This window comes from Pongo pygmaeus, chromosome 8 (genome assembly GCF_028885625.2).
Source record: "Pongo pygmaeus isolate AG05252 chromosome 8, NHGRI_mPonPyg2-v2.0_pri, whole genome shotgun sequence".
In the NCBI taxonomy this organism is placed as follows: Eukaryota; Metazoa; Chordata; class Mammalia; order Primates; family Hominidae; genus Pongo; species Pongo pygmaeus.
Genome location: NC_072381.2, coordinates 100,708,369 through 100,731,837, shown reverse-complemented (window position 1 = coordinate 100,731,837; position 23,469 = coordinate 100,708,369). Strand labels below are relative to the sequence as shown.

Genomic DNA, 23,469 nt, shown 5'->3' with positions numbered 1-23,469 from the left:
AACCTATATAGATGCTTCTGGTTCTAAAGAAGTGAGCATGTGGTTGGAACAGAATAAAGACCAGCTGAGGGCCCTCTGGCTCCCTAAACTCCTGAAGAACTGCAGAGGCCCTGTTCTAGAAGGATCCTCATGGCCCAATGTAAATCAGTTCACAGTGACACTTAGAATCAAGACCAGAAAGTGTGGGGAGGAGGAAGAAGTTAACTGTCTTAAATGCAGTGGAAAGATCAGTGAAGCCCGGACCAGTGCAGAAACCGTTGGACTTGGCCATGCGTGTGCACTGGAAGCCTTTCTGAAGGCCATTTCAGATAATTGGTTAGAACGGAAACCGAGTTGGAGGGACTCCAGGAGGAAATGAGAGGATGTGGAGGATGGCCTTTCTGATGTGTTTTCCTATTGCTCCCTCTCCAGAAACATTGGTCTTTTTACAGAAACTTCGTGCTTGTTGTGTTCTGAGCTCCCAGGAGTGTCATGGGATTCTAGACTGAAGTTAATGTCAGGGTCAAGTTTATCCCACTTTCTTCCCCTTGAAAGGAAGTATCAGCGACTCAGTGTTTATTCTTTCTGGCTTTCTGAAGAGCCTTCTGCACCCTTTGCAATAATGTAGAGGGTGCATTTGAAGAGAAATGACATTAATAGAGATTGAGAAGAGAAGGAGCTGTTGAAAAATTGGAGAAATGTGGCTCTGCTAGTGGATCTGCAAAGTACAAAGAAATAAGGCCAAGCATTTATTCTGGGGCTCTGTGCGCTGTCTCTATTCTTTTCAAGCTGTTGGAAGTAGCTGTACGTATATAAAATCAAGTCCCAGATTAGATTTTTTTTTTTTTTTTTTTTAAATACAGGGTCTCACTCTGTTACCCAGGCTAGAGTGCAGTGACGCAATCTTGGCTCACTGCAACCTCTGAGGCCTCCTGGGTCCAAGTGACCCTCCCACCTCAGCCTCCAGAGTAGCTGGGACTACAGGTGTGCACCACCACACCCGGCTAATTTTTCGTATTTTTGGTGGACACAGGGCATCCCCAGGTTACCTAGGCTCGTCTTGAACTCCAGACTCAAGCAGTCTGCCTGCCTCGGCCTCCCAAGTGCTGGGATTACAGGTGCGAGCCATGGCGCCCAGTACCAGACTGGTTTTTTTTGTCTTTTTATTTTTGTTTTTGTTTTTGAGACAGAGGCTTGTTCTGTCACCCAGGTTGGAGTGCAGTGGTGCGAGTTCAGCTCACTGCAACCTCCGCCTCCCGAGTTCAAGTGATTCTCCTGCCTCTGCCTCCAGAGTAGCTGGAACTACAGGCGTCCACCACCATGCCTGGCTAATTTTTGTATTCTTAGTAGAGATAGGGTTTCACCATGTTGTCCAGGCTGGTCTTGAACTCCTGACCTCAAGCACCAGCCTCCCAAGGTGCTGGGATTATAGGCATGAGTCATTGCGCCCGGCCCAAGATTGGATTTTAAAGCTAAGGCATAACCAGCATTTTGTTCAAGTGGGGAGCTGGCTCCCTTTTAAGGAGCCACGGTGGAGTTAAGGAGGCTCTTGGTTATCTTGAAGGTAAGACTCTGAAGTTAAGTTCTGAAGGTTAAACAGAGGCAAGAGCAAAGGCCGTGACTGAGCACCTACTGCATGCCCAGTGCTGAGGATGATGCAGTTTTTCCTTTCCAGATATTTACAATCTATTGTTGGGAATGGGGGAGCCATGGAGGAGAACACCATAGTGCGTAGGAGAAGCTGGAGCATGCTGGCTAGGAGATTTAAAGGCTCTTTATTTTCCAAGAACCTTTGCAGGACCTTGAATTCATTTTTACAGACATACTCAATTTCTCCCTAGTCATATATCCCTAAACTATCCATATAAGGACCTTCTTTCCTTTCCCAGTAACCAACCCATATTTAGTTGATTGTTTTTCAGCTGGAAGCATGAGTATAACTTTGGCTTTTTAGTAATTAATCACTTTATGTCATCAAAACTTATCTTAGAATTATAGGGTCATGGAATTGGCGGGGTGGGGGAACAATATGAAACGATTAATTATCTGGATGCTTTCTTAACAACTCTGGCCACTTCACATCTTGTTCTTCTCATGGAATGTCTGTGTTGATGCCGTGGTACTTTGACCAAGTATGGCAGGTCCAAGCAGCTCAAAGCGTGGAATGGCGGTTTGACTCCCCGCTGGCACACCCAAGCTGTGACACTGCATAGGTTCCTGCAACTCACTAAGGGAATTTACTGCCCACTTGCAGTTGTCTGATTTTGCCACTAGATGGTACACTGTTCGTCCTTTTGGCTTTTACCCAAACGTGCCTGGCTCATTTGGAGGGGACTTGTAAGAGACATTCCAAAGACGTGCCATCATGTACTCAACCAAATCAGGCTCTTTACAGCGTAGTTTTTAAATAAATATTAAGTGTTAGAGGTTTTTATGTAAAATAAACTCTCAAGTTCTCATCTGATTGTAATGGCCCATATTATCTCTAAATAAACAGCATGGACTAGACTATGATTTTCAAAGCTTTCAGTGTTCTGGTCAAGCTCAGTTTGTGTAGTTTCATGGATGCGTCCTCACTGCCCAGGCTCTGAGGACTTAAGGTTGTAGAGACACAACCACTGCCGAGCCACTTGGGATTCAGATCTGGTCAGCCTCATGTCAGGAGAGAGGAGGAGATTCTCTTCTTCAGATGAAACCTTGGGGACTTCTCCCTCCCATCTTCTGCTGGTCAAGGTTCTTGGGTGGCAGATAACCAGAAACCACCTCTGGTGAACTCAAACTGAAAAGGGATTTATTGGCAAGATCTTGGGTAGTTCACGGAGTTTATGGAAGGTTGGAGAACTGCACTCAGAACTGGGGCAGGAATTCCAGGAGGCTGAGCTGGCTGGGATCAGAGCCAGAATCAGGCCCTGGAATAGTCTGGATAGGATGTTGCTGCTGTTGCCACCACAGGGGAGGACTGGACACAGGGCACTGTCCTTGGCACTGCTGCCGTTGCTAAAGTTCCTTTTCTTCAATCAGCCCATTCATCCTCAGCACTTTTAATTTTATTTTAAACTATCCCTTGTTTGTTAGTATCACCTGCTGCAGATTTAATCACCAGAGTGAGAACACACAACAGAACCTGCTACTCAAAAAGTCCTCGTGTGCAAGAGCTGGTACTCACCTGTGCATTGTCATTGTCAACGTACTATCGTCATACTAGCTCTTAAAATACCAAAGTATTCTGTTAACACCCAGGATCCATTCTCCTTCTGCCCTCTCAGCATCCAGCCATTAAATGGTTAATAGCAGGCACAGGGAGGGGCCTCCCAAAGAGTGCTACAACTGGTGTCTGCTCCAGTTGGTAGACATTTGTGGCAAAATGATGGTTAAATATTTTGAAGATTATCCCTGACTGTGTCTATTTTAGGTCAGTTTGTAAGTAAGGGGGCTGACACTTAGAAGTTAGTAGTTTCTATATTGAGAAATGTGAAATGTGCAAAGGGCTACCCGCATATGACAGTGATTACTCATCATGTATGAGTTGAGGTATCCTTTTTGTTTGGTTCATAAGACATCTCCATTCATTTCTTCTCCAGCCTAAGAATGCTGTGTGCTTTGTACTTGTTTTTTAAATTAAGATGAATTAGACTCTACAAAGGGAATCGGTGAATGGATTATGGAATGTTATTACAATGAAATACAGCCATTAAAATGATGGATATGCTGACTATATAGAATCCCAGAAAAATGTTCATGAAATACTTGATTTAAAAATTAGAACACAAAGCTGTCCAGATATTATGTTTACAACAGTGTACATGCTATTTATGTATCTAAAGGCTAGAAAGAACTTATGAAAGAATGAAAGTAGTTTCAGTTAAGATAGCTTCACAGTGAAGATTTCTTCAATAATGCTTTAAAAATTGAGGAAAGGCCAGGTGTGGTGGCTCATACCTATAATCCCAGCACTTTCAGAGACTGAGGCAGGAGGATCGCTTGAGGCCAGGAGTTGAGGCCAGCCTGGGCAATAGAGAGACCCCATCTCCACAAAATAAAAATTTAAAAAATTAGCCAGGTGTGGTGGTGCATGACTGGTCCCAGCTACTTGGGAGGCTGAGGTGGGAGGATCGCTTGAGCCCAGGAGGTTGAGGCTGCAGTGAGCCGTGATCACACCAGTGCACTCTAGCCTGGGTGGTAGTGCAAGATCCTGTCTCAAAAACAAACAAACAAAAATAAATAAAAATAAGGAATAAAAACCTTAACATAATACAATTGCTCATGAAAATTATTTATAAAATTAAAAGCATTTGGATGGTATCACAACAACCCTTTTGATCCTGGGAGGCAAATTAAGGTATCAAAAACTTAGGATTGGAAAACATGAGGACATACAGATAACAGCAGGTTGTGTGTTTCTCAATCGAAAGAACAAATGTTTCCACAGCTTAGAGAACCATCTGTGGGGACAGCTATTGAAGGTCATAGGTAGTCTCAGATGTATTTGACAGTGACAGAGGCAAAGTTACTGCTGATTTGGGCTGCAGAGATGGACTTAGAATGATTTCCTGTTCATCCCTAGCATTCTACTCTGTTAATTACAAGGACAGTAAGCAAAGCAACCATCCAGAAAGGAAACCAGTGTCCAACTTCAGCTTTTTTAAAAGAAGAAGCTAAAGCATGTCTCCTTTTGCAGACCTTCATACCATATCTTCACATCCCTATTACAGAATTCGTGAACCAGGGGTTTCCTCTGTATCATTGCTTCTCACACCTTAAAATGCAAAGGGAGCACCTGGGATTTTGTTAAAAAATGCGCATTCTGATTCAGTAGGTACAGGATGGAGTCTGAGCTTCTGCATTTTCTTTACTTTTTTTTTTTTTTTGGAGATGGAGTCTCACTCTGTCACCCAGGCTGGAGTGCAGTGGCACACATGAACTTGGCTCACTGCAACTTCCGCCTCCCAGGTTCAAGCAATTCTCCTGCCTCAGCCGCCCGAGTAGCTAGGATTACAGGCACCCACCACCACACCCGGCTGATTTTTGTATTTTAGTAGAGACAGGGTTTCACCATGTTGGCCAGGGTGGTCTCGAACTCCTGACCTCAGGTGATCCACCCGTCTTGGCCTTCCAAAGTGCTGGAATTACAGGCGTGACTCACCACGCCCGGCCGCTTCTGCATTTTCAGTAAGCTCCCAGCTAATGTGAATGCTGCTGGCCTGTGGATCACACTTGAAATATCAAGGTTCTACATATTCTGAGGACTTGTTTTTCAGATTGTGTGACCTTCAGATGTGTTCAGTAAGACCTTATTAGTCGAAGTATGTACAAGACTTGTACTTTGAAAGAACTACAAAACATTATCAAGAGAAATTAAAGAAGTCCTGGAAAAAGGGAGAGATAGGTCATACTCATGAACTGGAAGACTCAATATTGTTAAAAATGTTAGTTTTCCACAGATTGATCTATAGATTCCACATGATTCCAGTCAAAATCTCAACAGACTTTTTTTGGTAGAAATTGATGAGGTGGCTTTAAACTTTATATGAAAATGCAAAGGACCTAAAATGGCCAAAATGATTTTGGAAAAAAACTCAAGTTGGAAGACTCACTGTATTAGGCCATTCTTGCACAGCTATAAAGAAATACCAGAGACTGGGTCATTTATAAAGAAAAGAGGTTTAATTGGCTCACAGTTCTGTAAGCTAGCTGTACAGGAAGCATGGTGCTGGCATCTGCTCGGCTTCTGGGGAGCCTCAGGAAGCTTCCCATCATGGTAGAAGGCAAAGCGGGAGCAGGCGTGTCACACGACAAGAGCGTAAGTAAGGGTGAGGGAGGTGCCACATACTTTTAAATGACCAGGTCTTGTGAGAACTCGCTATTGCAGAGATAGCACCAGGCCATGAGAGATCCACTCCCATGATCCAAACACCTCCCACCAGGCGCACCTCCAACATCGGGGATTGCATTTTAACATGAGATTTGGGCAGGGACAAATATCTAAACTCTATCACTCATATTCCTGAGTTCAAGGCTATGTAAAACTATAGTGATCAAGACAGTGAGTTATTAAAGACAGCTCACTGAAACAGAAAAGAGTCCAGAAATTGACCCAGCCATATCTAACCAGTTGCTTTTCAGAAGTGTTATGCTAAACGAGAGAAGCCAGACACAAAGGATTACCTATACTATGATACCATTTATATAAGATCCTGGAAAAGGTAAAACAATAGTAACAGAAAGCAGATCAGTCTTTAATAGGGACCTGAGATGGTACTTGGCTGTAGAGACACACATGGGAACTTTTCGGGGTGGTGGAAAGGCTGTATATTGTGATTGTGGTGGTGGTTATAGGATGTATATATTTGTCAAAACTCATCGAATTGTACAATTAAAATGGATATTTTCAGTTATATGCAAACTATAACTCAATAAAAGATCTGGATATATATTGGGGCATTGTCAGTACAATTTCAGCTTTCTTTGAGACCCTACTAAAGTAAGGGGTTATCCATTTGAACATCAGGGATTGGTTCCCACCTCCAGGTGGTAGAGCACAGTGCATAGGAACTTGGGCCAGAAAGTCAGGCTGTCTGGGTTCCAGTATCAGCTCCTCCACTGCAGCAAGCACACAGCTTCACCTGTCTGTGTCTCGGTTTTCTCATCTGTGTAAACTAACCTGACATTAGTGGTTACCTCCTAGGGTTGTGAGGGTCAAATGCATTAATATATTTAAAGCATTTAGAACATTTCCTTGTGCATAGTAAGCTATATATAAGCATTCAGTATGATCAGTAAGTTCTCAAATCAGTTTGTGTTGTGATTTTACTTCTTTCTCCTAAAATGTGTTTTTTTCCCTTTCCTTTACCCTCTCTTCAAACCACGTGAACTCATGTAGCTTGAGGTTTTTAATAGAATGTTAGAGCTAAAAGGGATCTTGGATAACATTAGCACCAAGTATGGGCAACAAAACTGAAACCAGTGAGGTTGAGTGATGTGCCCAAGGTCACAATAATATGTGGGTGACCACAAACCAGAAGCCTGGCCAGGTGACTCCTGGTTCAGCTCTGTTTTATCAAGGGTTACAGTGTTTGCATTTTTAATACTAACCATTGGGATTTATCGCGAACCTGCCATTCATCAATTGCATTGTGTGGTGTTTGTTTTTCTACAGAGCAGTTCAGAGCCCCAGTTGCAGACGACTTGTCCTGCCACCACCATGAGTTCTGGTAAGTCATTTTAAACTCATATTTCTCTTATCTACCAAACTGGGCAGTTTACCCAGATTTCCCACGCACCCTGAAGGCCCCACTCTGGCATTTTATTTTTTATTTTTTGCCACCTGGGTGAATGCCAAAGCTTTGTCATAAGTTGTCATCATCACTCTCATCACCTTCATGGTTAATGATTTTTTGAGTGCCTACTACTATTGCCAAAGAACTGTGCTATACACTTTACATGCACATTAGCCCTCTCTTTATTGAGATGTAACTGGCATACTATAAACCACAGATATTTTAAGTATACAGTTTGATAAAATTTGACATATGTGTACACCTTCATGGCATTTCTTAGTCTGGGTGACTGCAGCAAAAGTAAACTAATTGGCCATAATTGCCCAAGGATGTGAACTAATCTAATGCTTCCTTCATCTAGGCTAGTTGAGCAGTTTGCTCCCTCTTTTGCTTTGTCTTTGGTAGTAAAAGTCAAGACCTAAAGAAATAATCAGTTTTGAGTATTTTTAGTTTTGAGCTGAGGTAGAAAATGTGGGTTAGGGAAGACAGAGATGGGAACAGATCCCTGCTCATCATGCAGCTAAGAGCTGTCAGCTTTCCAACCCAGAACTGGAGCAGAGAAGTTTCCATCTGGAGATTAAGCCCCACCTAGGCTACTGGGCGTGCCCTGGAGCCTCCTGAGACCTGCAGGTGGGGCAGGCTGTGGGGTGGGAAGATGACCATGTGGATATCTCATTCCGGGGTCTCCCAATCCTGCAGTATTTCGTGAGTGTTGTCAGTGACCTCTGTGGATTAAAAATCACCCTTTTCCATTTATTTGCATACAATGCCCTTTTAGCCAAGTTCTGAGCAGGACAGTATGTAGTTCAGACCTAGGAAGGCTCTGGGGTGGAATAGCTGAGGCCCACACCCTCACCTCATTGTTTACTGGCTGCATAGGCTTGGGACTGTGGTGGACCCTTCTCCTCTGCAAAATGGACATAATAAAAACACCAGTTCATTGGGATTTAGTGAGGATTAAGTGAGGCAATGCTTTTATTTATTTATTTTTGAGACAGAGTCTCGATCTGTCACCCAGGCTAGAGTGCAGTGGTGTGATCTTGGCTCACCTCAATCTCTGCCTCCTGAGTTCAAGTGATTCTCCTGCCTCAGCCTCCCGAGTAGCTGAGATTACAGGTGCCCATCACCACGCCTGGCTAATTTTTTTGTATTTTTAATAGAGACAGGGTTTCACCATGTTGACCAGACTGGTCTCAAACTCCTGACCTCAGGTGATCCACCCCTCTCTGCCACCGTGCCTGGCCTGAGGCAGTGCTTTTAAAGTGCTGAGCTCTGTGTCCAAGGCATGGCAAGTGCTTCATCTTTGGGCTCTTACTGTTATGAGCTCAGAGTTCCTCCCTGCAAAGCCAGGGACTTGGCTTCTCAGCAATTCCTTGAGTGCTTTTGCTGTGTGCAAAGAGGCCGTGCACCTTTTCCCCTCTAAGCAGGCTCAGGTACTGCCAGTAGCTCCTGCTTCGTCACTCATTTTTTGTTGTCTCTTTGGCTTTTTGCTTTTGTTGTCATTTAAAATAGGCCATGGTGTTTTGCTTTATTTTGTTTTTAACTTTTTCTCTGTAGCCTAAATCTACTTTCTCATCCAGCGGCAGAACTGGCCTCACTTTGCTTTACTTCTCTTGGCATCAAGGGCCAGAGAAGGAGGAAGGGAGGGGCCTGGAAGAAGGGTATGGGTGTGGAAAAGCCCAGGAGACTTCACCCCAGAATCTCTCTCTCAGGTGGGGGTTGGAAGGAGGTGTTGCCTAGGAAGAGTTCAGAAATTCTGGAGCCTTTGACCTGATGATCCCACTCTTGGGAATTTCTATCTTAATTCCAAGGAAACAAAAAATATCACCCACATGAAGTGGGGGTACAAGTAAGTACGTTATGTGTATTTACTTGATGGAATATTATGCCGCTGTTAAAATGGTCATTAGGAGAAAAGTAGCTACATGGGAAATATTTGTTTTAATCACTGGTGGAAAGAGCAGTGTGAAAATGGTGGATTCTTTTTATTCCAGGTTTGGGTTGGGCTGCCAGTCACCGGGGGAAGTGCTTTACCTGTGTGATCTTGTTACATTCTCCTGGAAAACCCTCACAGGTGGGGCGTGGTTTGCCACCGTCATTACACAGATGGAAACACTGAGGCCCTGAGGGGTTAATAATATGGCTCGGATCACTCAGCTAGTGTGTACTGTTGCTGAATCAAACTCAGGAAGCTGGACACCAACATTGTGCTGCAGAGGTTTGAGTTTCAGGACATGGAGTTACTAATTTTTAAATACCTTTCCAAAATTTCTTCAAGTTTGGTTGTTACATTTAATTAAAAGAAAGGAAGAACATGGGGCTGGGCCTGCTGGTAGCTCAGAGGCTGCCCCACACTAGCTTGGGGAGGCCTGGAGCGAGGCCTACAGTCACAGAGGGAACTAGAGCAGGTACTTGGATTTCTGGCCTTCTCACCAGCACCCTTCTTACACCCATCTCAGAAATCAGAGCTCAAGGGAGACTCAGACATCTAGGAGAATTAGCCTTCACCTATAGGTGGGTGTGGGCAATTAACAGGCCGCAGCCTGTGGGGCCAGAATGGGGAAGCCCAGGCACCAGGTGGGGCAGTGGCCCTGCTCCTGTATGGCCCACAGGCAGCATCTAGACTGGCCTGTCAGTGTGGTTTATAGCAGGTGACCCCCCTTTTGGGAGGCTGGTTGTTAAAGGGCCTAGGTAAGGTGACTTAGTCTCAGCCTAATGAATTACAGGGGTGTGGGACTAAGCTTCAGTCCCAGCATTTGGAGAAATAGAAAATATATATATATATCAGGAAACCCAAATGTTTATCCCATTTGGGGAGGAAGAAGATGAGCTGTGAGATGGGCAGACCAGAATTCAAATTTCAGCCTAGTGATCTTGGGCAGGCCTGGAATCCTCTCTGCCTCAGTTTTCTTATCTATAAAATAGGCATTCCTAACTCCTAGTTCTGGAGGTCTGGGTCTTCAGGATAAAATGAGATGCTAATTATGGAATGCTAAGCATGGATCCTCACACCAGGCAAGTCAGTGTTTAAAAACCCATAGCTAGTCATGATTATGTTTGTAGCTTGGTTAACTCTGGGCTTGGAGTGGTTCCTCCAAGCACACATGTCCCGGGGCGACAGGGCCTGCCGGCCTTCCTTCCCTGGCCTGCCTTTATCTGTTTTGGGATGGGGACCTGGACGGGGCTTAGGCTACAGGTGAGCAGGGAGGATCTCAGCTTCTGTAACTGAGCAGAACTCAGGAAAGTCTCAGCCAACACAGAGGACATGACATCCAAGGGGAGCCCCAGGGATGCGTGGAATTTCCATCAGGTGAGAAGGGAGGAGGAGGCATTCTCGGCAGAGGGCCTCATAGGAACCAAGGCCTAGAGGTCTGACAGTATCTGGGCAGGACCCCTCTGCTTCCTCCTGCCTCTGACCCCAGCACCTCGTGCCACACAGGACTCAGTAAGTGCTGGGGCAGCTTACTCACAAACCTCATGCTCTCTTTCTTTCTTGCAGAATGTGATGGTGGTTCCAAAGCTGTGGTGAATGGCTTGGCACCTGGCAGCAATGGGCAAGACAAAGGTAAGGTTCTTGGAGAGAAGTCTGGATTGGTACTGGAAAGCATTTCTAAAGGTGCGGAGTACGTCAGGCCGGGGCCATCCCATCTGCCTGGTGCAAACATCATTGGCCTAACCAAGCCGTAAACTGGGGACCTGTTCCCTACACCGATTTTCTGAGACCTGGAGCCTGTTGCTGCATTTTGAGAGTCTGAGGCTGCCATTTTCCCACTGTGAGGTATTAAAAACTTTCCCTAGCTCACAAGGATGCTGTGAATGACAGATCAGATACGTGGACCAAGGCATATTTCATGCCTGGTACAGATGGCATTTATTAGCCTGAAATATCCCTTGCTCAGCCTTTTACCTTCACCTATAATAAACAGTGATGTGTTCACAGTCCTGACCCTAAGGCAAGAACCTAAATCATTAAAATAAATTATTTCAGTGGCATTAATTTAATGCACATCCTCTCATAGTTTCGGTTTTTAAAATTTTTAGGATAAAAGATTTAAATGTGAAATGAATGATGGATGCGATGACCTTTGAGGTCCTGCTTAGCCTGGAGACTTTCATCCTGACCTCAGTGTGGCTGCACAGATAGCCTGGCTACGGGGCTCACGGTGCCACTTTTACTGTGTGGTGTGATGGACGCTCAAGCTGGAGTGACAAGGCATGGGTTCAAGTCCCAGCTCTGCCACTCATGAACAGGACATCTTGAGAGGCCCTTTATCTTTGTGGGTGTGGGTTCCCTTATCTACAAGATGAGGGAATTTATGATCTGCTGTATTTATTTCTGCTTCAAATTCAAAATTGGAATGAATGCTCATCCCACTAAATTTTATGGTATACAAGAGGAAGGGCCAGAATCCTTGCATTGGGCATTTAAGTCAAGATGCATCTCAAAGAATAATTCCAAACAATTTGGCATTTTGATCTTTGTAATTTCCATCTGGGTCAACAAAGTGTTCCTTTTAAGACAAGGCAAAGTGTGAAAGGAACCAGCCATAGAGGGTATGTCCAGAGACTAGGAGGGGCTGGGGTACAGGGCCCAGGTGGTGTGGGAGTGGGTTCCTTGGTGGCCAGAGGGGACCTGCCATGCTCCTGTTCTTGCCTCCCTGCCTGGTCGCCCCTCTGCACCCATGGTGTGGGGCCCTGGACAGTCTCAACCAAGTTGCACTTAGGGAGCTCTGAGGGGCAGTGCCTGTGGAGTGGCTGCAGGCATGTGTTTAGCATCCAGTGAGGAGCTTGGGGAGGGTGGGGGCCCTATTAGTTTAAAACCTGTGGGGTCATTGACCCCATCCATGTGAACTCATTTATACAAGAGACTTAAGGCGTGTGGGGGAAGGTGGCAGGTGGAATGGTCCCACTCTCTCCTTGGTGAGACTCACCTTTCTCTGCAAACAAGCAGGCAGGGGTGACCTGAAGGGCATCAGGGTGGCCTGAGGTTACTGAACCAGAGCTGGGATAGCTGAGCTCCGGTCTCAGCCTCTCCGCTTGAGAACTGAATGAGCCTGAGCAGTTCACTGAGCCTCTTGCTTCTTCCTCTGAAAATGGTTACAAAAGTCTCCCCCAAGCCCATCTCCCAGGTGGAGCAGACAGGAGGATGCTGTGAGAGCACATTTGTGTCTTAATCCATGCAGTAGCGTCGTTGGCAACCTAGTCATTGATGGCCAGGCGCCGTGTGACTGCCCCATGCCTTATGAGGTGAGCTGACAGCAGGATGGACTGGAAGGTGCACTGTCTCTGGCCGACATGCCTCCTTTCTGTTGCCTTGATGGGCTCATCAACACAATGCTGACTGCAGGGCGGTCTTGTTCCCAGACAGCCCTACCTGTTGTGTTTCTGTAGATCTGTGGCCACAGTCGACTCTGGCACCTTCACACAGAGCTCCCATCCCTCTTTATGTGCTGCCCTTGAAAGAGAGGACGAGGGGAGGCCTCACAACAGGCTCAGTGTGAGGAGAGTTAGGGAACGTGCCTACCATGAGATTACAGAATCTGGGCAGGCAGGGAGCCCAGAGACCCTGAAGATAGATAAGTTTGAGCACCCAGGATGTTCAAGTGGTAGCCTTCACCACGTCCCAGGCAGGCATCCCTGCTCTGCCTTAGCTCAGCTGGGCATTGGGGTTCTGGGCTGTGCACTTGGGTGCTGCCCACAGACTACATATGCACTTGGACACTTGGCACCTCCTGACCAGGAAAGGGTGGGTTTGAGCAAGGCCATCTGCTGTTTAACAGATGGGGGCTCTGTTTTGCTTGGGGCCAGAGGGCTACAATTGTCGGAGCAGGCACAAGACCCCGGAAGTTATGCTATGGGGGAAGTAGCTCTGATGGCTGAAGGGACCAGGCAACTCACGATCTCATTCCTTCGTTCTTCCACTCATCTGGAGCCCATGGGCCACAGCCCTCCTCCTCGGAACCCACTCCCCAGCATTCTCCCAAGAGGCCCTGTGGACCCTGAGTGCTCTCCCCTTCCTCTGTTTGCCAGGCCATCTGTGTGCCTCTGTAAATCTTTGTCCAGAGCCTTGGCAAGCTCCTGGTGTGGCAGGAGGCACCGATCAACACTGACCAGCTGTATTTGGGTAATAGTTGGAGGGGAGGGGTCTGTTGTCTTGGCCTAGAACTCTAAAGAGAGAAAGCAGGTTATTTTTAATTACTGCATCTACTGCCCTTTGTATTGTTCTTGTTGTGTGGGCGACTTCCTCCTATTGTCCCTGCCCAGTTCCTCAACTGCCTGAGTGTTTCCCAAATGTTCTTTCTGGATGCACCATTTACCCTTTTGTGTTTTCAGCAACTGCCGACCCTTTACGCGCACGCTCTATTTCTGCTGTTAAAATCATTCCTGTGAAGACAGTGAAAAACGCCTCAGGCCTAGTTCTCCCTACAGGTATCTCCTTGGGTCGGTTGATTTTCTCTAATTGTGAGCAGATCATGGCATGGTTTTCCTTTCTTCTTTTCTTCTAACACGCACTTTGAGCTGAATCGTTGCATGTTTAGGAGGCATTCCGTCTCACTTCCTCAGCTTGCTTCCTTCCTTCCTCTGTGTATGTGAATGTGTGTGTGCATTTTCCTGGGAGCCAGCGAATGTGGGGAAGAACCGAGGACAGAGGCCTTGCCCCTCTTTTCTTTAGGAGGAGGGTCAATCTGGAGGCTCATCTTTCCCTTTGGGATGGGTCTGAGGTGCATGGACATCCTAGGCTCTCCCTGGAGGTTTCCAACTCCCAGTTCTTTAGCAAAAACTGCAGTCTCCCTGAGAATTAACCTGGTCTCACAGAGAACCTCTGAACTCAGCTGAATTTGAAGCAGCTGCCCTTAGGTGCCCAACCTAGATTCGCCTCTGATGCTCACCAGGCCATCCCAGAGCATCCCCTTTGCCTTCCCCAATTTTACCTGCAGCCACTTCCTGCCTCTCCCCTCCAGAGGGTGGGGGAGTACAGTTCAGATGTCAGCTCTGGCTCATCGCTTCCTTCTCTACAAAGTGGGACACATGAGGCCTACACAGTACTTTATCCAGTGGCGCTTTCAGAAGTAACTGGGCTGTGTGTCCAGGAACCTATGGATGGGCTGCATCCATCAGTGTGCCCCTCATCCTTTTGAAGTGACTGTGAACCAGTTTTCCCAATAGTTTGGTGACATCAGTCGCTTAGCCTCTTGATAGAGTTGGATAAGTCAGATGCTCTCCAAGGCTGACGCTTGCCCCGCCACACATTGTGCGTTTCGTGCATTGTGTTCAATACAAGAGGTGCTGACGAGGCAGGTCCATTCCCTTGTCTGACGCTAGTGATCATTCTCCCTGAGTTGTTGGAAGGGGGCTGCTGGCGTGGAAAGGAAGGAGAGAAGAGGCTTTGCTTCTCTCTGCCCTCGGACGGGAATGGGGATGAGTTGGATGTCTGAACTCACATCCTGCCCAGACACACACCCTGAATTGTCAACCTGTAATCCTAACTGTAACAATTTTAGGTCAGGGATCTAAGCTGTGAGCAATTTGAAAACAAAACAAAACTGTGGCGTTCTGCATAGCTCAGCTGCACATAAAGAAACACTCAGTGCGTGTGCCTCCCAGAACTGTGTGGTCTGCCCCGGTTCCCTGCCTCCGTGACTGATTTCCTGCAGGATGGCATTCAGATCTTTTGAAGCGTATTTTGAAATCTTTCTCAAGGAAACTCTCAAAGTTGACCCGGGTCTGTTATTAGGCCCTAGTGAAACTGTAGGAGACGCCAGGACCCTGTGAAGACAGCTGAGGCGCGGTGGACACTGCTCATTGAAGGATTTAGCCTTCTGAGTCGTTTTTGTTGCTGTGAGTTTTGTTACGTTTGGAAAGTGAGGCTGTCACTCGTGAGCTTTCTTGCCAGGCAGCATATCCTTCTGTCTCAGCATTTCGGGAGTCTTGACTTGCTGATCCAAGATTTGCTTTTCCTTTTCCCACTGGAAAACTGCAAGGGGTAGTTGTTCTCCATGGAACCACCCCCCCACTTCCTTAGTTGCCAACTTGGTCTTCAATGAGAAGTACGGTCTGGAAGCTTGAAACATCTTTCATAAACTCTTTCTTGAACTGTGCCTTACTAACTGGTCAGAAGTCTGCTCACCAACCTAAACTTCATTTAATAAAAGGAATAAACCTGCTTTCATTTTGAAATGTTTTCAGCTGATAGTATAACTCATCCATTTACTCAGAACTCATCATTGCCGTCATGTTCCCCTAACTTCATGATGCACAGTAAACCTCTGAAAACTTGCCCCTCTCCACCACCCACAGATTAATTTCATTGACCACAAGTGTTCAAAGACTTCGCGTGGCTGTAACCAGGTTCATCTCATTCCCCGGCTGTAACAATTTGCTAACCAACTGTCCTTTAATCCTTCAGGAGTCTTGGATTCAGTCTTCAATTTTGGACCTTTTCTTTTCAGACATGGATCCTACAAAAATCTGCACTGGGAAGGGAGCAGTGACTCTCCGGGCCTCGTCTTCCTACAGGGAAACCCCAAGCAGTAGCCCTGCGAGCCCTCAGGAAACCCCGCAACACGAAAGCAAACCAGGTGCGAGAAAGCTAGGGAAAGCTGTTCAAAGCCACCTGGGAGGGGCGGGAGGAGGCTCTGGTGTTTTTACTCAGGAGGGTGTGAGTTCATCAGATACCTCTGGGTTCTCTTAGGGTCCCCTGGGACAGTCAAATCCTTTGGATGGGTAGTGGTCAAAGCCTCAAACTGACAGTCACATGCTGCAGATGAAGGCACAGCAATAACCACACTTTATGTTAGCTTTGACTGAGCAGGTCATCCTGTGACCAGAGCCAGTGCTCTGCAGACTGCTCTCATGCAGACTGAAATAGCTTAGGGCATGGGGGGTAAGTAAGCGGTGCGATGGGCTAGAGGTTGGGCTTCTCAGAGCTCATCCCTGCTTCCTTAGAGGTTCACTGTGACCTGTCCAGGCTGGGCTGGAGGTGCAGCCAGGGGAGACTGAGAAGTGTGGATGACTCAGTGACCTTGCTCCTGGAAAAGCAGAGGTGGGGAGGGCTCAGGCCTGGGATTGGCCACCAGCCAGCTGCGGGAGCAGGATCAGGAGAGTAGTTCAAAGGCCCAGTGTAAACTAGGAGCAAAGGGAGATCAAAGAAGCCACATGAAGCCCATCTCCCCACCTTAACCCATCACTTGGGAAACCTGAGGTATTGAGGTTTAGAACTGGGACTTCAGAACTGGGTAGATCTCTGTGCACACCCTGTCCCCACCACCTGTCAGCTGTGCGATTTTGGTCGAGTTATTCACTCTCTCTCAATCCTAATGAACTGTAGAATGGGGTTGATAATTGCATCTGCCTCATAGGATTATTGTGAGGAAGAAGTGTATGAAGTGCTGTGTATCATGCCTGGTGGCATGGAATAGACTGTTAGATGTTAGCTGCTATTTGATTATGATTAGATTATTTTGGCCTCTCCAGAGACGACTTTGCACAGCCCAAGTATTCTGGTAGTTGGCAAATGCTGACTTCGAGATCAGGCACAGTTAGTTTAGGGTGAGACAGCACCTCTCCACTCTGTAGGGCAGTGACTTTCACACTTTAGCTGCATCAGAATCACTTGGAGTAAAAAGGTAGGTTGCTGGGCCCCAGCCCGGAGTTTTAGAATGTAGGGTTCCCACTTGCAGGTCTGAGATAGGGTCTGAAGGTTCGCATTTCTGACAGGTTCATGCCGATGCTGCTAGTGCAAGGACCACATCTGAGAGCTGCTGCTGTAGGGGATGGGAGCTTGCTTTCTTAAAGGAAAGGGAGGGAGAAATGGAATGGAGGGGAGGACCATTCCCTTGGGACCAGAGAGGCTAGGCAGTAGGGTATGCAGACCCTTCTGGTGCAGCGGGAGTGGTGTGTTGTGATCAGACAGATATGATATGTAGGATGGAAATGGCCAGACCTAGCGTCCTGGAAACTGACTTTCTTCCTTCCCAGCTACCCATAACAGGTGCCGGGGCACATGCTGGTGGATGAGGCCAGGCTAGGGTTTGAGCACAAACCCCTTTCTGGTGATGTTGGTCCCGTGAGGGCTTCTTTATCTTTAGGCTGAGGGCAGGCCCGAGCAGCCCACAGCCCTAAAAGTCAACAGAGTAGCTTCTTGGTCCTGCATCCCTGAGCCCAGCCCTGACTCCTGACCCGCTGGAAAGGTGGGGGTGAGGAGAGAAGGCAAAGTTATTTTATTCTAAGGCTAACCTCATCCAGCCTCTCCAAGCCTAACTGGGACGACCCACTCCCAAGCTAGAGAGCATTTGGAGAAGAGAGAATCCTAAGTGATGATGCAAAGAGAAAGGCTTTATGTGCAGTCCCCTGGCCCAGTCAAATAACCTTACAAACCAGCTGTCCCGTCCTCTGGCAGCAAATGGAGGTGGTGGAGAGGGAGCCTGGAGCTCCCTCTAGTGGTTACAGTGTGGCATTGACGTAGAACACAATGCCCACCAGGTGCACGCCTGTGCTACCAGTACCGTGTGTGGATTTGTTTTTTTTTCTGTTTCGTTTTGTTTTTTTGAGACAGGGTTTACTCTCTTGCCCAGCTTGGAGTACAGTGATGTAATCATGGCTTGCTGCAGCCTCGGCCTCCTGGGCTCAATCCGTCCTCCCACCTCAGCCTCCCAAGATGCTGAGGTGCACGCCACCACACTTGGCTAATTTTTGCATTTTTTGTAGAGACAGAGTTTCTCCATGTTGCCCAGGTTGGTGTTGAACTCGTAGGCTCAAGTGATCCACCTGCCTCGGCCTGGCAAAGTGCTGGGATTACAGGTGTGAGCCACCATGCCCGGCCCCGTGTGTGGATTTGAGGCACTTTTGGAAACACTCTCTTGTCCCAAAATACGTTTATGTCTTACATATTTCTACCAGCTAATTTGGTGAAAAGAAACTTCACCACATCTTTTTCACCAAACCATCATCAGATTGTTTTAAAATGCAAATACTGTACTCGGAAGAATTAAGGGATAGTTATCAGTCATTCACACCTTACAGTAAATTCATCTTTGTGAACTGAGATCATCGAATCCAAATAAGCATACATTCATTCAGCATTATCTATGTGCCAGGTGCTGAGTGAGTCACTTGGAATTGTGATGAGAAAGGAGGAAAAGAGAGCAATTCTAGGTGCATTAGGTGAGGGCAAAAGGCAGTACGTTGCAAGAGGAGTCAGGTGTGGACTTGTAGTCATCCATCTTCCTTTCGGGCTGTGGGTAAGTCCTAGTGGCTTTGAGTCCATATCAAGTACGAGGAACTTGGGCCAGATGCTTTCCAAGCCTTTCTAGCTCCAGAATGCTCTGTGACCTTAGGAAGTTTGGAAATTAGCCTAACACAAATGGAATCCCTTTGATTGGTGATAAATTTAAGATGGTACAGGAGGGCAGTTTGGATGTAAAGGAACAAACTGGGTTTGAGTAGAGGAAACAAAAAAACCCCACATGCTCATTAAATATACAAAGCAGACTAGAATGAGTTAACACTGGGGAGTGGGCTTAAAAGAGGATGTCAGTAAGCCGGGCGCAGTGGCTCACACCTGTAATCCCAGCACTTTGGGAGGCCGAGGTGGGCAGATCAGTTGGGGCCAGAAGTTTGAGACCAGCCTGGCCAACATGGTGAAACCCCATCTCTACTAAAAATACAAAAATCAGCCAAGCATGGTGTTGCACCCCTGTAATACCAGCTACTTGGGAGGCTGAGGCAGGAGAATTGCTTGAACCCGGGAGGTGAAAGTTGCAGTGAGTGAGATCACACCACTGCACTCCAGCATGGAAGACAGAGCAAGATTCTATCTCAAAAAGAAAAAAAAAAATGAGAATGTGAGTATAGACAATTCAGGAATGGGAATCTTGTCCCCTTACCTTGCTACCTATTGGCTAGCATCCTGCTGGCTCTTGACTCTGACAGTGTCTATGTCAACCTCCAGATTGACAACTTGCTGGTCCATACCAGTCTATTGTCCTATCCTGGGGCCTAGGAGCTCCTGGGCCTTCCCTGGCTTCATAAAAACAGTTTTCAGCGGTATTTGCAGACAGCCAAGCCCAGTCTGGACTGGGAGCCCAAGTGTGAGGCAGTGGATGGCTCTTGCCAAGGATTGCTTCCTACTCCCAATGCCTTTGCAGATAGCTAATGTCAGATGGTGTCTGGCTCCCTCCCTTCTCACCAGGGACGGCATTTGTCCCCCAGCTGCTCTGTCTGCTTCCTCTCTGACTTGCGCCCTGTTTGCCACCTTCTTCAATGCCTATAGGTGTCCAGGTTGCTGATTATTTGCCTGGACTGGAAGCTCCAGTCCCTACCTGGCCCCCTGATACCCACATTTCAGCAGTGCACCCTATTTCTAGTCCTTGTCCCAACCCCCTCACCTGGGAGAGATGATATAGTTCTGGTTTCACACAGTTCTCTACTGAGGCTGAGCACTGCCACTTACTCTCTTTGTGATATGGACAAATTACTCCACCTTACAGGGCTTCAGTTGCCTTATTTGTAAATTGGAGATGACCATAACAGAGTTGTTGAGATTAAATGAGCTCTTTCTTTTTATTTTTTTTTTTATTTTTTGAGATGGAGTCTCACTCTGTTACTCAGGCTGGAGTGCAGTGGTACGATCTCAGCTCGCTGCAACCTCTGCCTCCTGGGTTCAAGCGATTCTCTTGCCTCAGCCTCCCAAGTAGCTGGGACTATAGGTGTGTGCCACCACATCTGGCTAATTTTTTTTTTTTTGTATTTTTAGTAGAGACCGGGTTTCACTGTGTTGGCCAGGCTGGTCTCGAACTCCTGACCTTATGATCCGCCCGCCTTGGCCTCCCAAAGTGTTGGGATTACAGGCGTGAGCCACCACACCCAGCTAAATGAGCTCTTTCATGTCAAGCATTTGACACAGGCCCAAAGCAAGTGCTTTTTAAGAGTAACCATTCTAGTTCCTGCAGGTCAAGAGGCTTGTTAAAGATTTGAAATAATTTCAGTTTGAAGCCATGAGGGCCTCACCCCTAGCATGGTGGCAATGGGAGTGAAGAGCAGAGGCTGAGGGTCAAAGTGTCTTTTGGAGAATGAAATGACCAGGGCTTCTTGTGATGTATTTAAGGACCACAGAGAGGTAAGACTCCATGTGGCCCAGGAGATGTCTTCCCTGGTTGGCTAGGAGAGTAATTGTGGCACTCATGGAGATGGGGGGATTTGTGAAGAGTGCTGAAAAGAATGTTGAATTCCATCTTTTGACATGTTGAGTTTCTTGGCAAGAGAAGGACTTCCAGGAGAATGTTTCTAATGAGAATTTGGAAATTTGGAGTCCAATGTGTGGATTTGGAAGCCATCTGCATCCACATGAACTTTGAGAGAATGGAGACATTCTCGGGGGTGGAATGACAGAGAGAGCCCTTGAAATTGCCCAGTTAACACTCATTCTCCAGACTCCTCCATTCAAGTGGTGGCTTAACTCAAGATCCCTGACCACAGCTTCCTGATCAGCCTCCTCATCTCTGAATGTGGACCTTGGTTTTTGGATCAGTACCATCTGAAAGGAATGGCAGTAATCTTAGTACCGACTCCCTGCCCCCAGGAGAAACCTCAACACCTTATCCCTGCCTCCTGACCTCATTGCCACACCAGGTCTGAGCGTTGGCCATGTTGGTTCAGATCATGTCCCAGGTCAGGGTGTTTTCACTCCAGACAGGGAGCCTGAGCTGGTGGTGGGTGTGTTACCAAGCTTTCTGTCTGGTATAGTCTAAAGATCTTGTGGCTTGATATATCAATTCCTGTGTTCTGACTTAGATGCCAGGGTCCAGTTCAGCCCTTATATTTTGTTAATTCTGTACCAGTTGGCTCCAGTCCTTACTGCCTGATTCTTGAATGCAAAGTTAGCTTTGGACGTAAAGATTCTTGGACCTGCAGTCAAATTATTTCCTCTGGTTTTGACTGTCACATTTGCTCTCCAGGAATGGCAGTAGCAAAAAGATACCATAAGAAGGTTAACATTGAAGCAATTAAAGGTACCCTGTACCTCCATTAAATTAGAGTCTTTTTGATGAGTACATGTGTGAGAATTAGGGCCAGCTGAGAAGTTGGAGGGAAAAGTCCTCACAAGAGTGCACCCTCCCTTCTGACACCAGCTGCAAGTTCAGGGGATTCCCAAAACCAGTCTCAGGTTTGGTACAATGCTGGAGGGACTCACACAACTTACTGAAAGCTGCTACACTCCGGGTTATGGTTTATTATAGGGAAAGGATACAGATTAAAAAAGGCAAGAGAATATGCGCATAGGCTGGAGCCTGGAAAAGGTACCAAATGCGGAGCTTCTGTTGCCTACTCTGCGTGGAGAGTCAGGACATATTATTTCCCAGCAGTGATGTGTGACAGTGTTCTCAGAGCATTTTCAACCAGGAACTGTACCCGAGCCTTTGTGTTCAGCGTTTTTACCATGGCTCCATTACATAAGCATGATCCACTGCCCACAGGGCAGATCTCAATCTCCAGTCCAACTTCTTAATCGATTGAGCTCCTGGTGGCTCAAAGCCCCCACCCCAAGTCACATAATTGGTGTGACTCAAAGCCCCAGATAAACAAAGTCACTCCTATCAGGCATGACTTTCCAGGAGCTCAGAGATTACATCCCAGAAGCTGAGGGCCAACGCCAGATCTCTTTTTGGATAAAGTTAAATTCTCTACTGTACAGTAGGACTACAAAATAAACACAAATAAGATTTGGAACACCCTTAGACTTACTATTAACACCTGTCATCTACCTCTTAAATACTCTTACCAGAACACATCAAGACTCACTCAGTGAAAATTATCCTAAGATCCCAAGAAGAATTGACTGATCAGCAAAAGACTTTAAAACAAGTCATAATGAAATTAGCATAGAATGAGATGAGATAAAATAAAATATCAGGAGGCTACAGCCACAGGCCAGAAAAGATTGCAAATAAAGAACAGCTGGAGGAAAAGATAAGGCAAAGTAAATTATGCTTCTTGCAGAAAGGGTGGGTCTCTCAGGACTGCAAAAGCTCTCTAGGATCCAACTTTCTGAGGCACTCCCCCGACCTTGGGAGCTCTAAGGTAACGTTTATTGAAAGAAGCATTTTGACAGTCTCTTCAATGAGGAGTTAATAATGGATGATCATGTGTGCAAAATTTCATACTTCTGCACACAGGCACAAATGGCCCTGGGCTGCTACCAACCTTCCAGGTTCAGAAGATGAGGTAATAGATGAAGGATGATAAGATGTCAGAAATACAGCTCTCCTTTAACAAGGAAGAGAGGAACATTTAAGAGGTCCTGGGAACTGCCTTTTTGGGGTAGGGGAAGGGGAACAGTTTTAAAGACTTGGAATGAGAAGAAAAAGTGGATCTATCCCTAAGGATCTTGTTCTTAAAGCTATTTATCACATGGCAGAGATCAACAATGCTCATTTTTGTCCATGGCTTTTTTCCCCCCTTATGCTTTGAATTGTGATTTTGCAAAGCACATGCTTTATGCCAAATACTTTCATTTAGTCCTCATGATTCAAAAGAGGTAGATATTATCTCCATTTCACAGATGTGGCCAGGTCATTTGCCGCAGGATATGCAGTTAGCAAGATAGAGACTCAGGGCTGAAACTAGGCAATCTTATGTCACAGTGATGATCCGTTCATGATACCTGGAGGTTTGGAAGAACAGTTCACATTTCAGCTTTCCATGACATAGCTGTTTCCTAGTGTCACTTGAATAGAACCAACCCAACTGAGAACCAGAAAGTGGGCAAAATAATGTGTCCCCAATTCCATGTACGAAGTTTACATCCTTCATTAGATAGCTCTTCACTCAGAACCTGTTGACGTTAGTATATGCATAAATCTAATAAATTTGATAGACTTATTTAACAAAGGTGGACTAGAAATAGCAACTTAGTAAAGAGGATGGAACGGTAAAAGTGATAGCTATGAGGGAAGAAGTGGACCATTGTCACGGCATGTCACCAGGTGTTTAAGGGCCTGCCAGGAGTGAGGGGAGCTCTGGGCCAGGGAGCCGTCTGGATGCGACAGGGAGTGTGGTGCACTCAGAGGTACTTTCATGTACCTGATCTTTGATTCTCAAAGATTCTCCAATTCTTCGATTGGAGAGAATCAAAGAATCATACTCCCTGTGAGGAGTATGGGGTAAGGATTATATTTTATAGATGAGAAAAGTAAAATTTAGCATGGCTAGTGAA

At 46.4% G+C, this 23,469-nt stretch overlaps 1 protein-coding gene across 39 annotated transcripts in view; it reads left to right on the top strand.

The window, feature by feature from the left end:
• Positions 1-23,469, top strand: part of SORBS1 (sorbin and SH3 domain containing 1) — a 249,691-nt gene that overhangs the window by 113,045 nt on the left and 113,177 nt on the right. For 20 of the 39 annotated variants that reach the window (XM_054503056.2, XM_054503052.2, XM_054503047.2 and 17 more), the window contains exons 3-6: positions 7,136-7,190; positions 10,756-10,821; positions 13,590-13,685; positions 15,707-15,835. In XM_054503056.2, the coding sequence (XP_054359031.1) occupies positions 7,181-7,190; positions 10,756-10,821; positions 13,590-13,685; positions 15,707-15,835 (301 nt within the window). In that variant the 5' untranslated portion in view covers positions 7,136-7,180. The remainder of the gene's footprint in view (positions 1-7,135; positions 7,191-10,755; positions 10,822-13,589; positions 13,686-15,706; positions 15,836-23,469) is intronic. The other 19 variants (XM_054503068.2, XM_054503067.2, XM_054503035.2 and 16 more) reach the window with 1 other exon arrangement.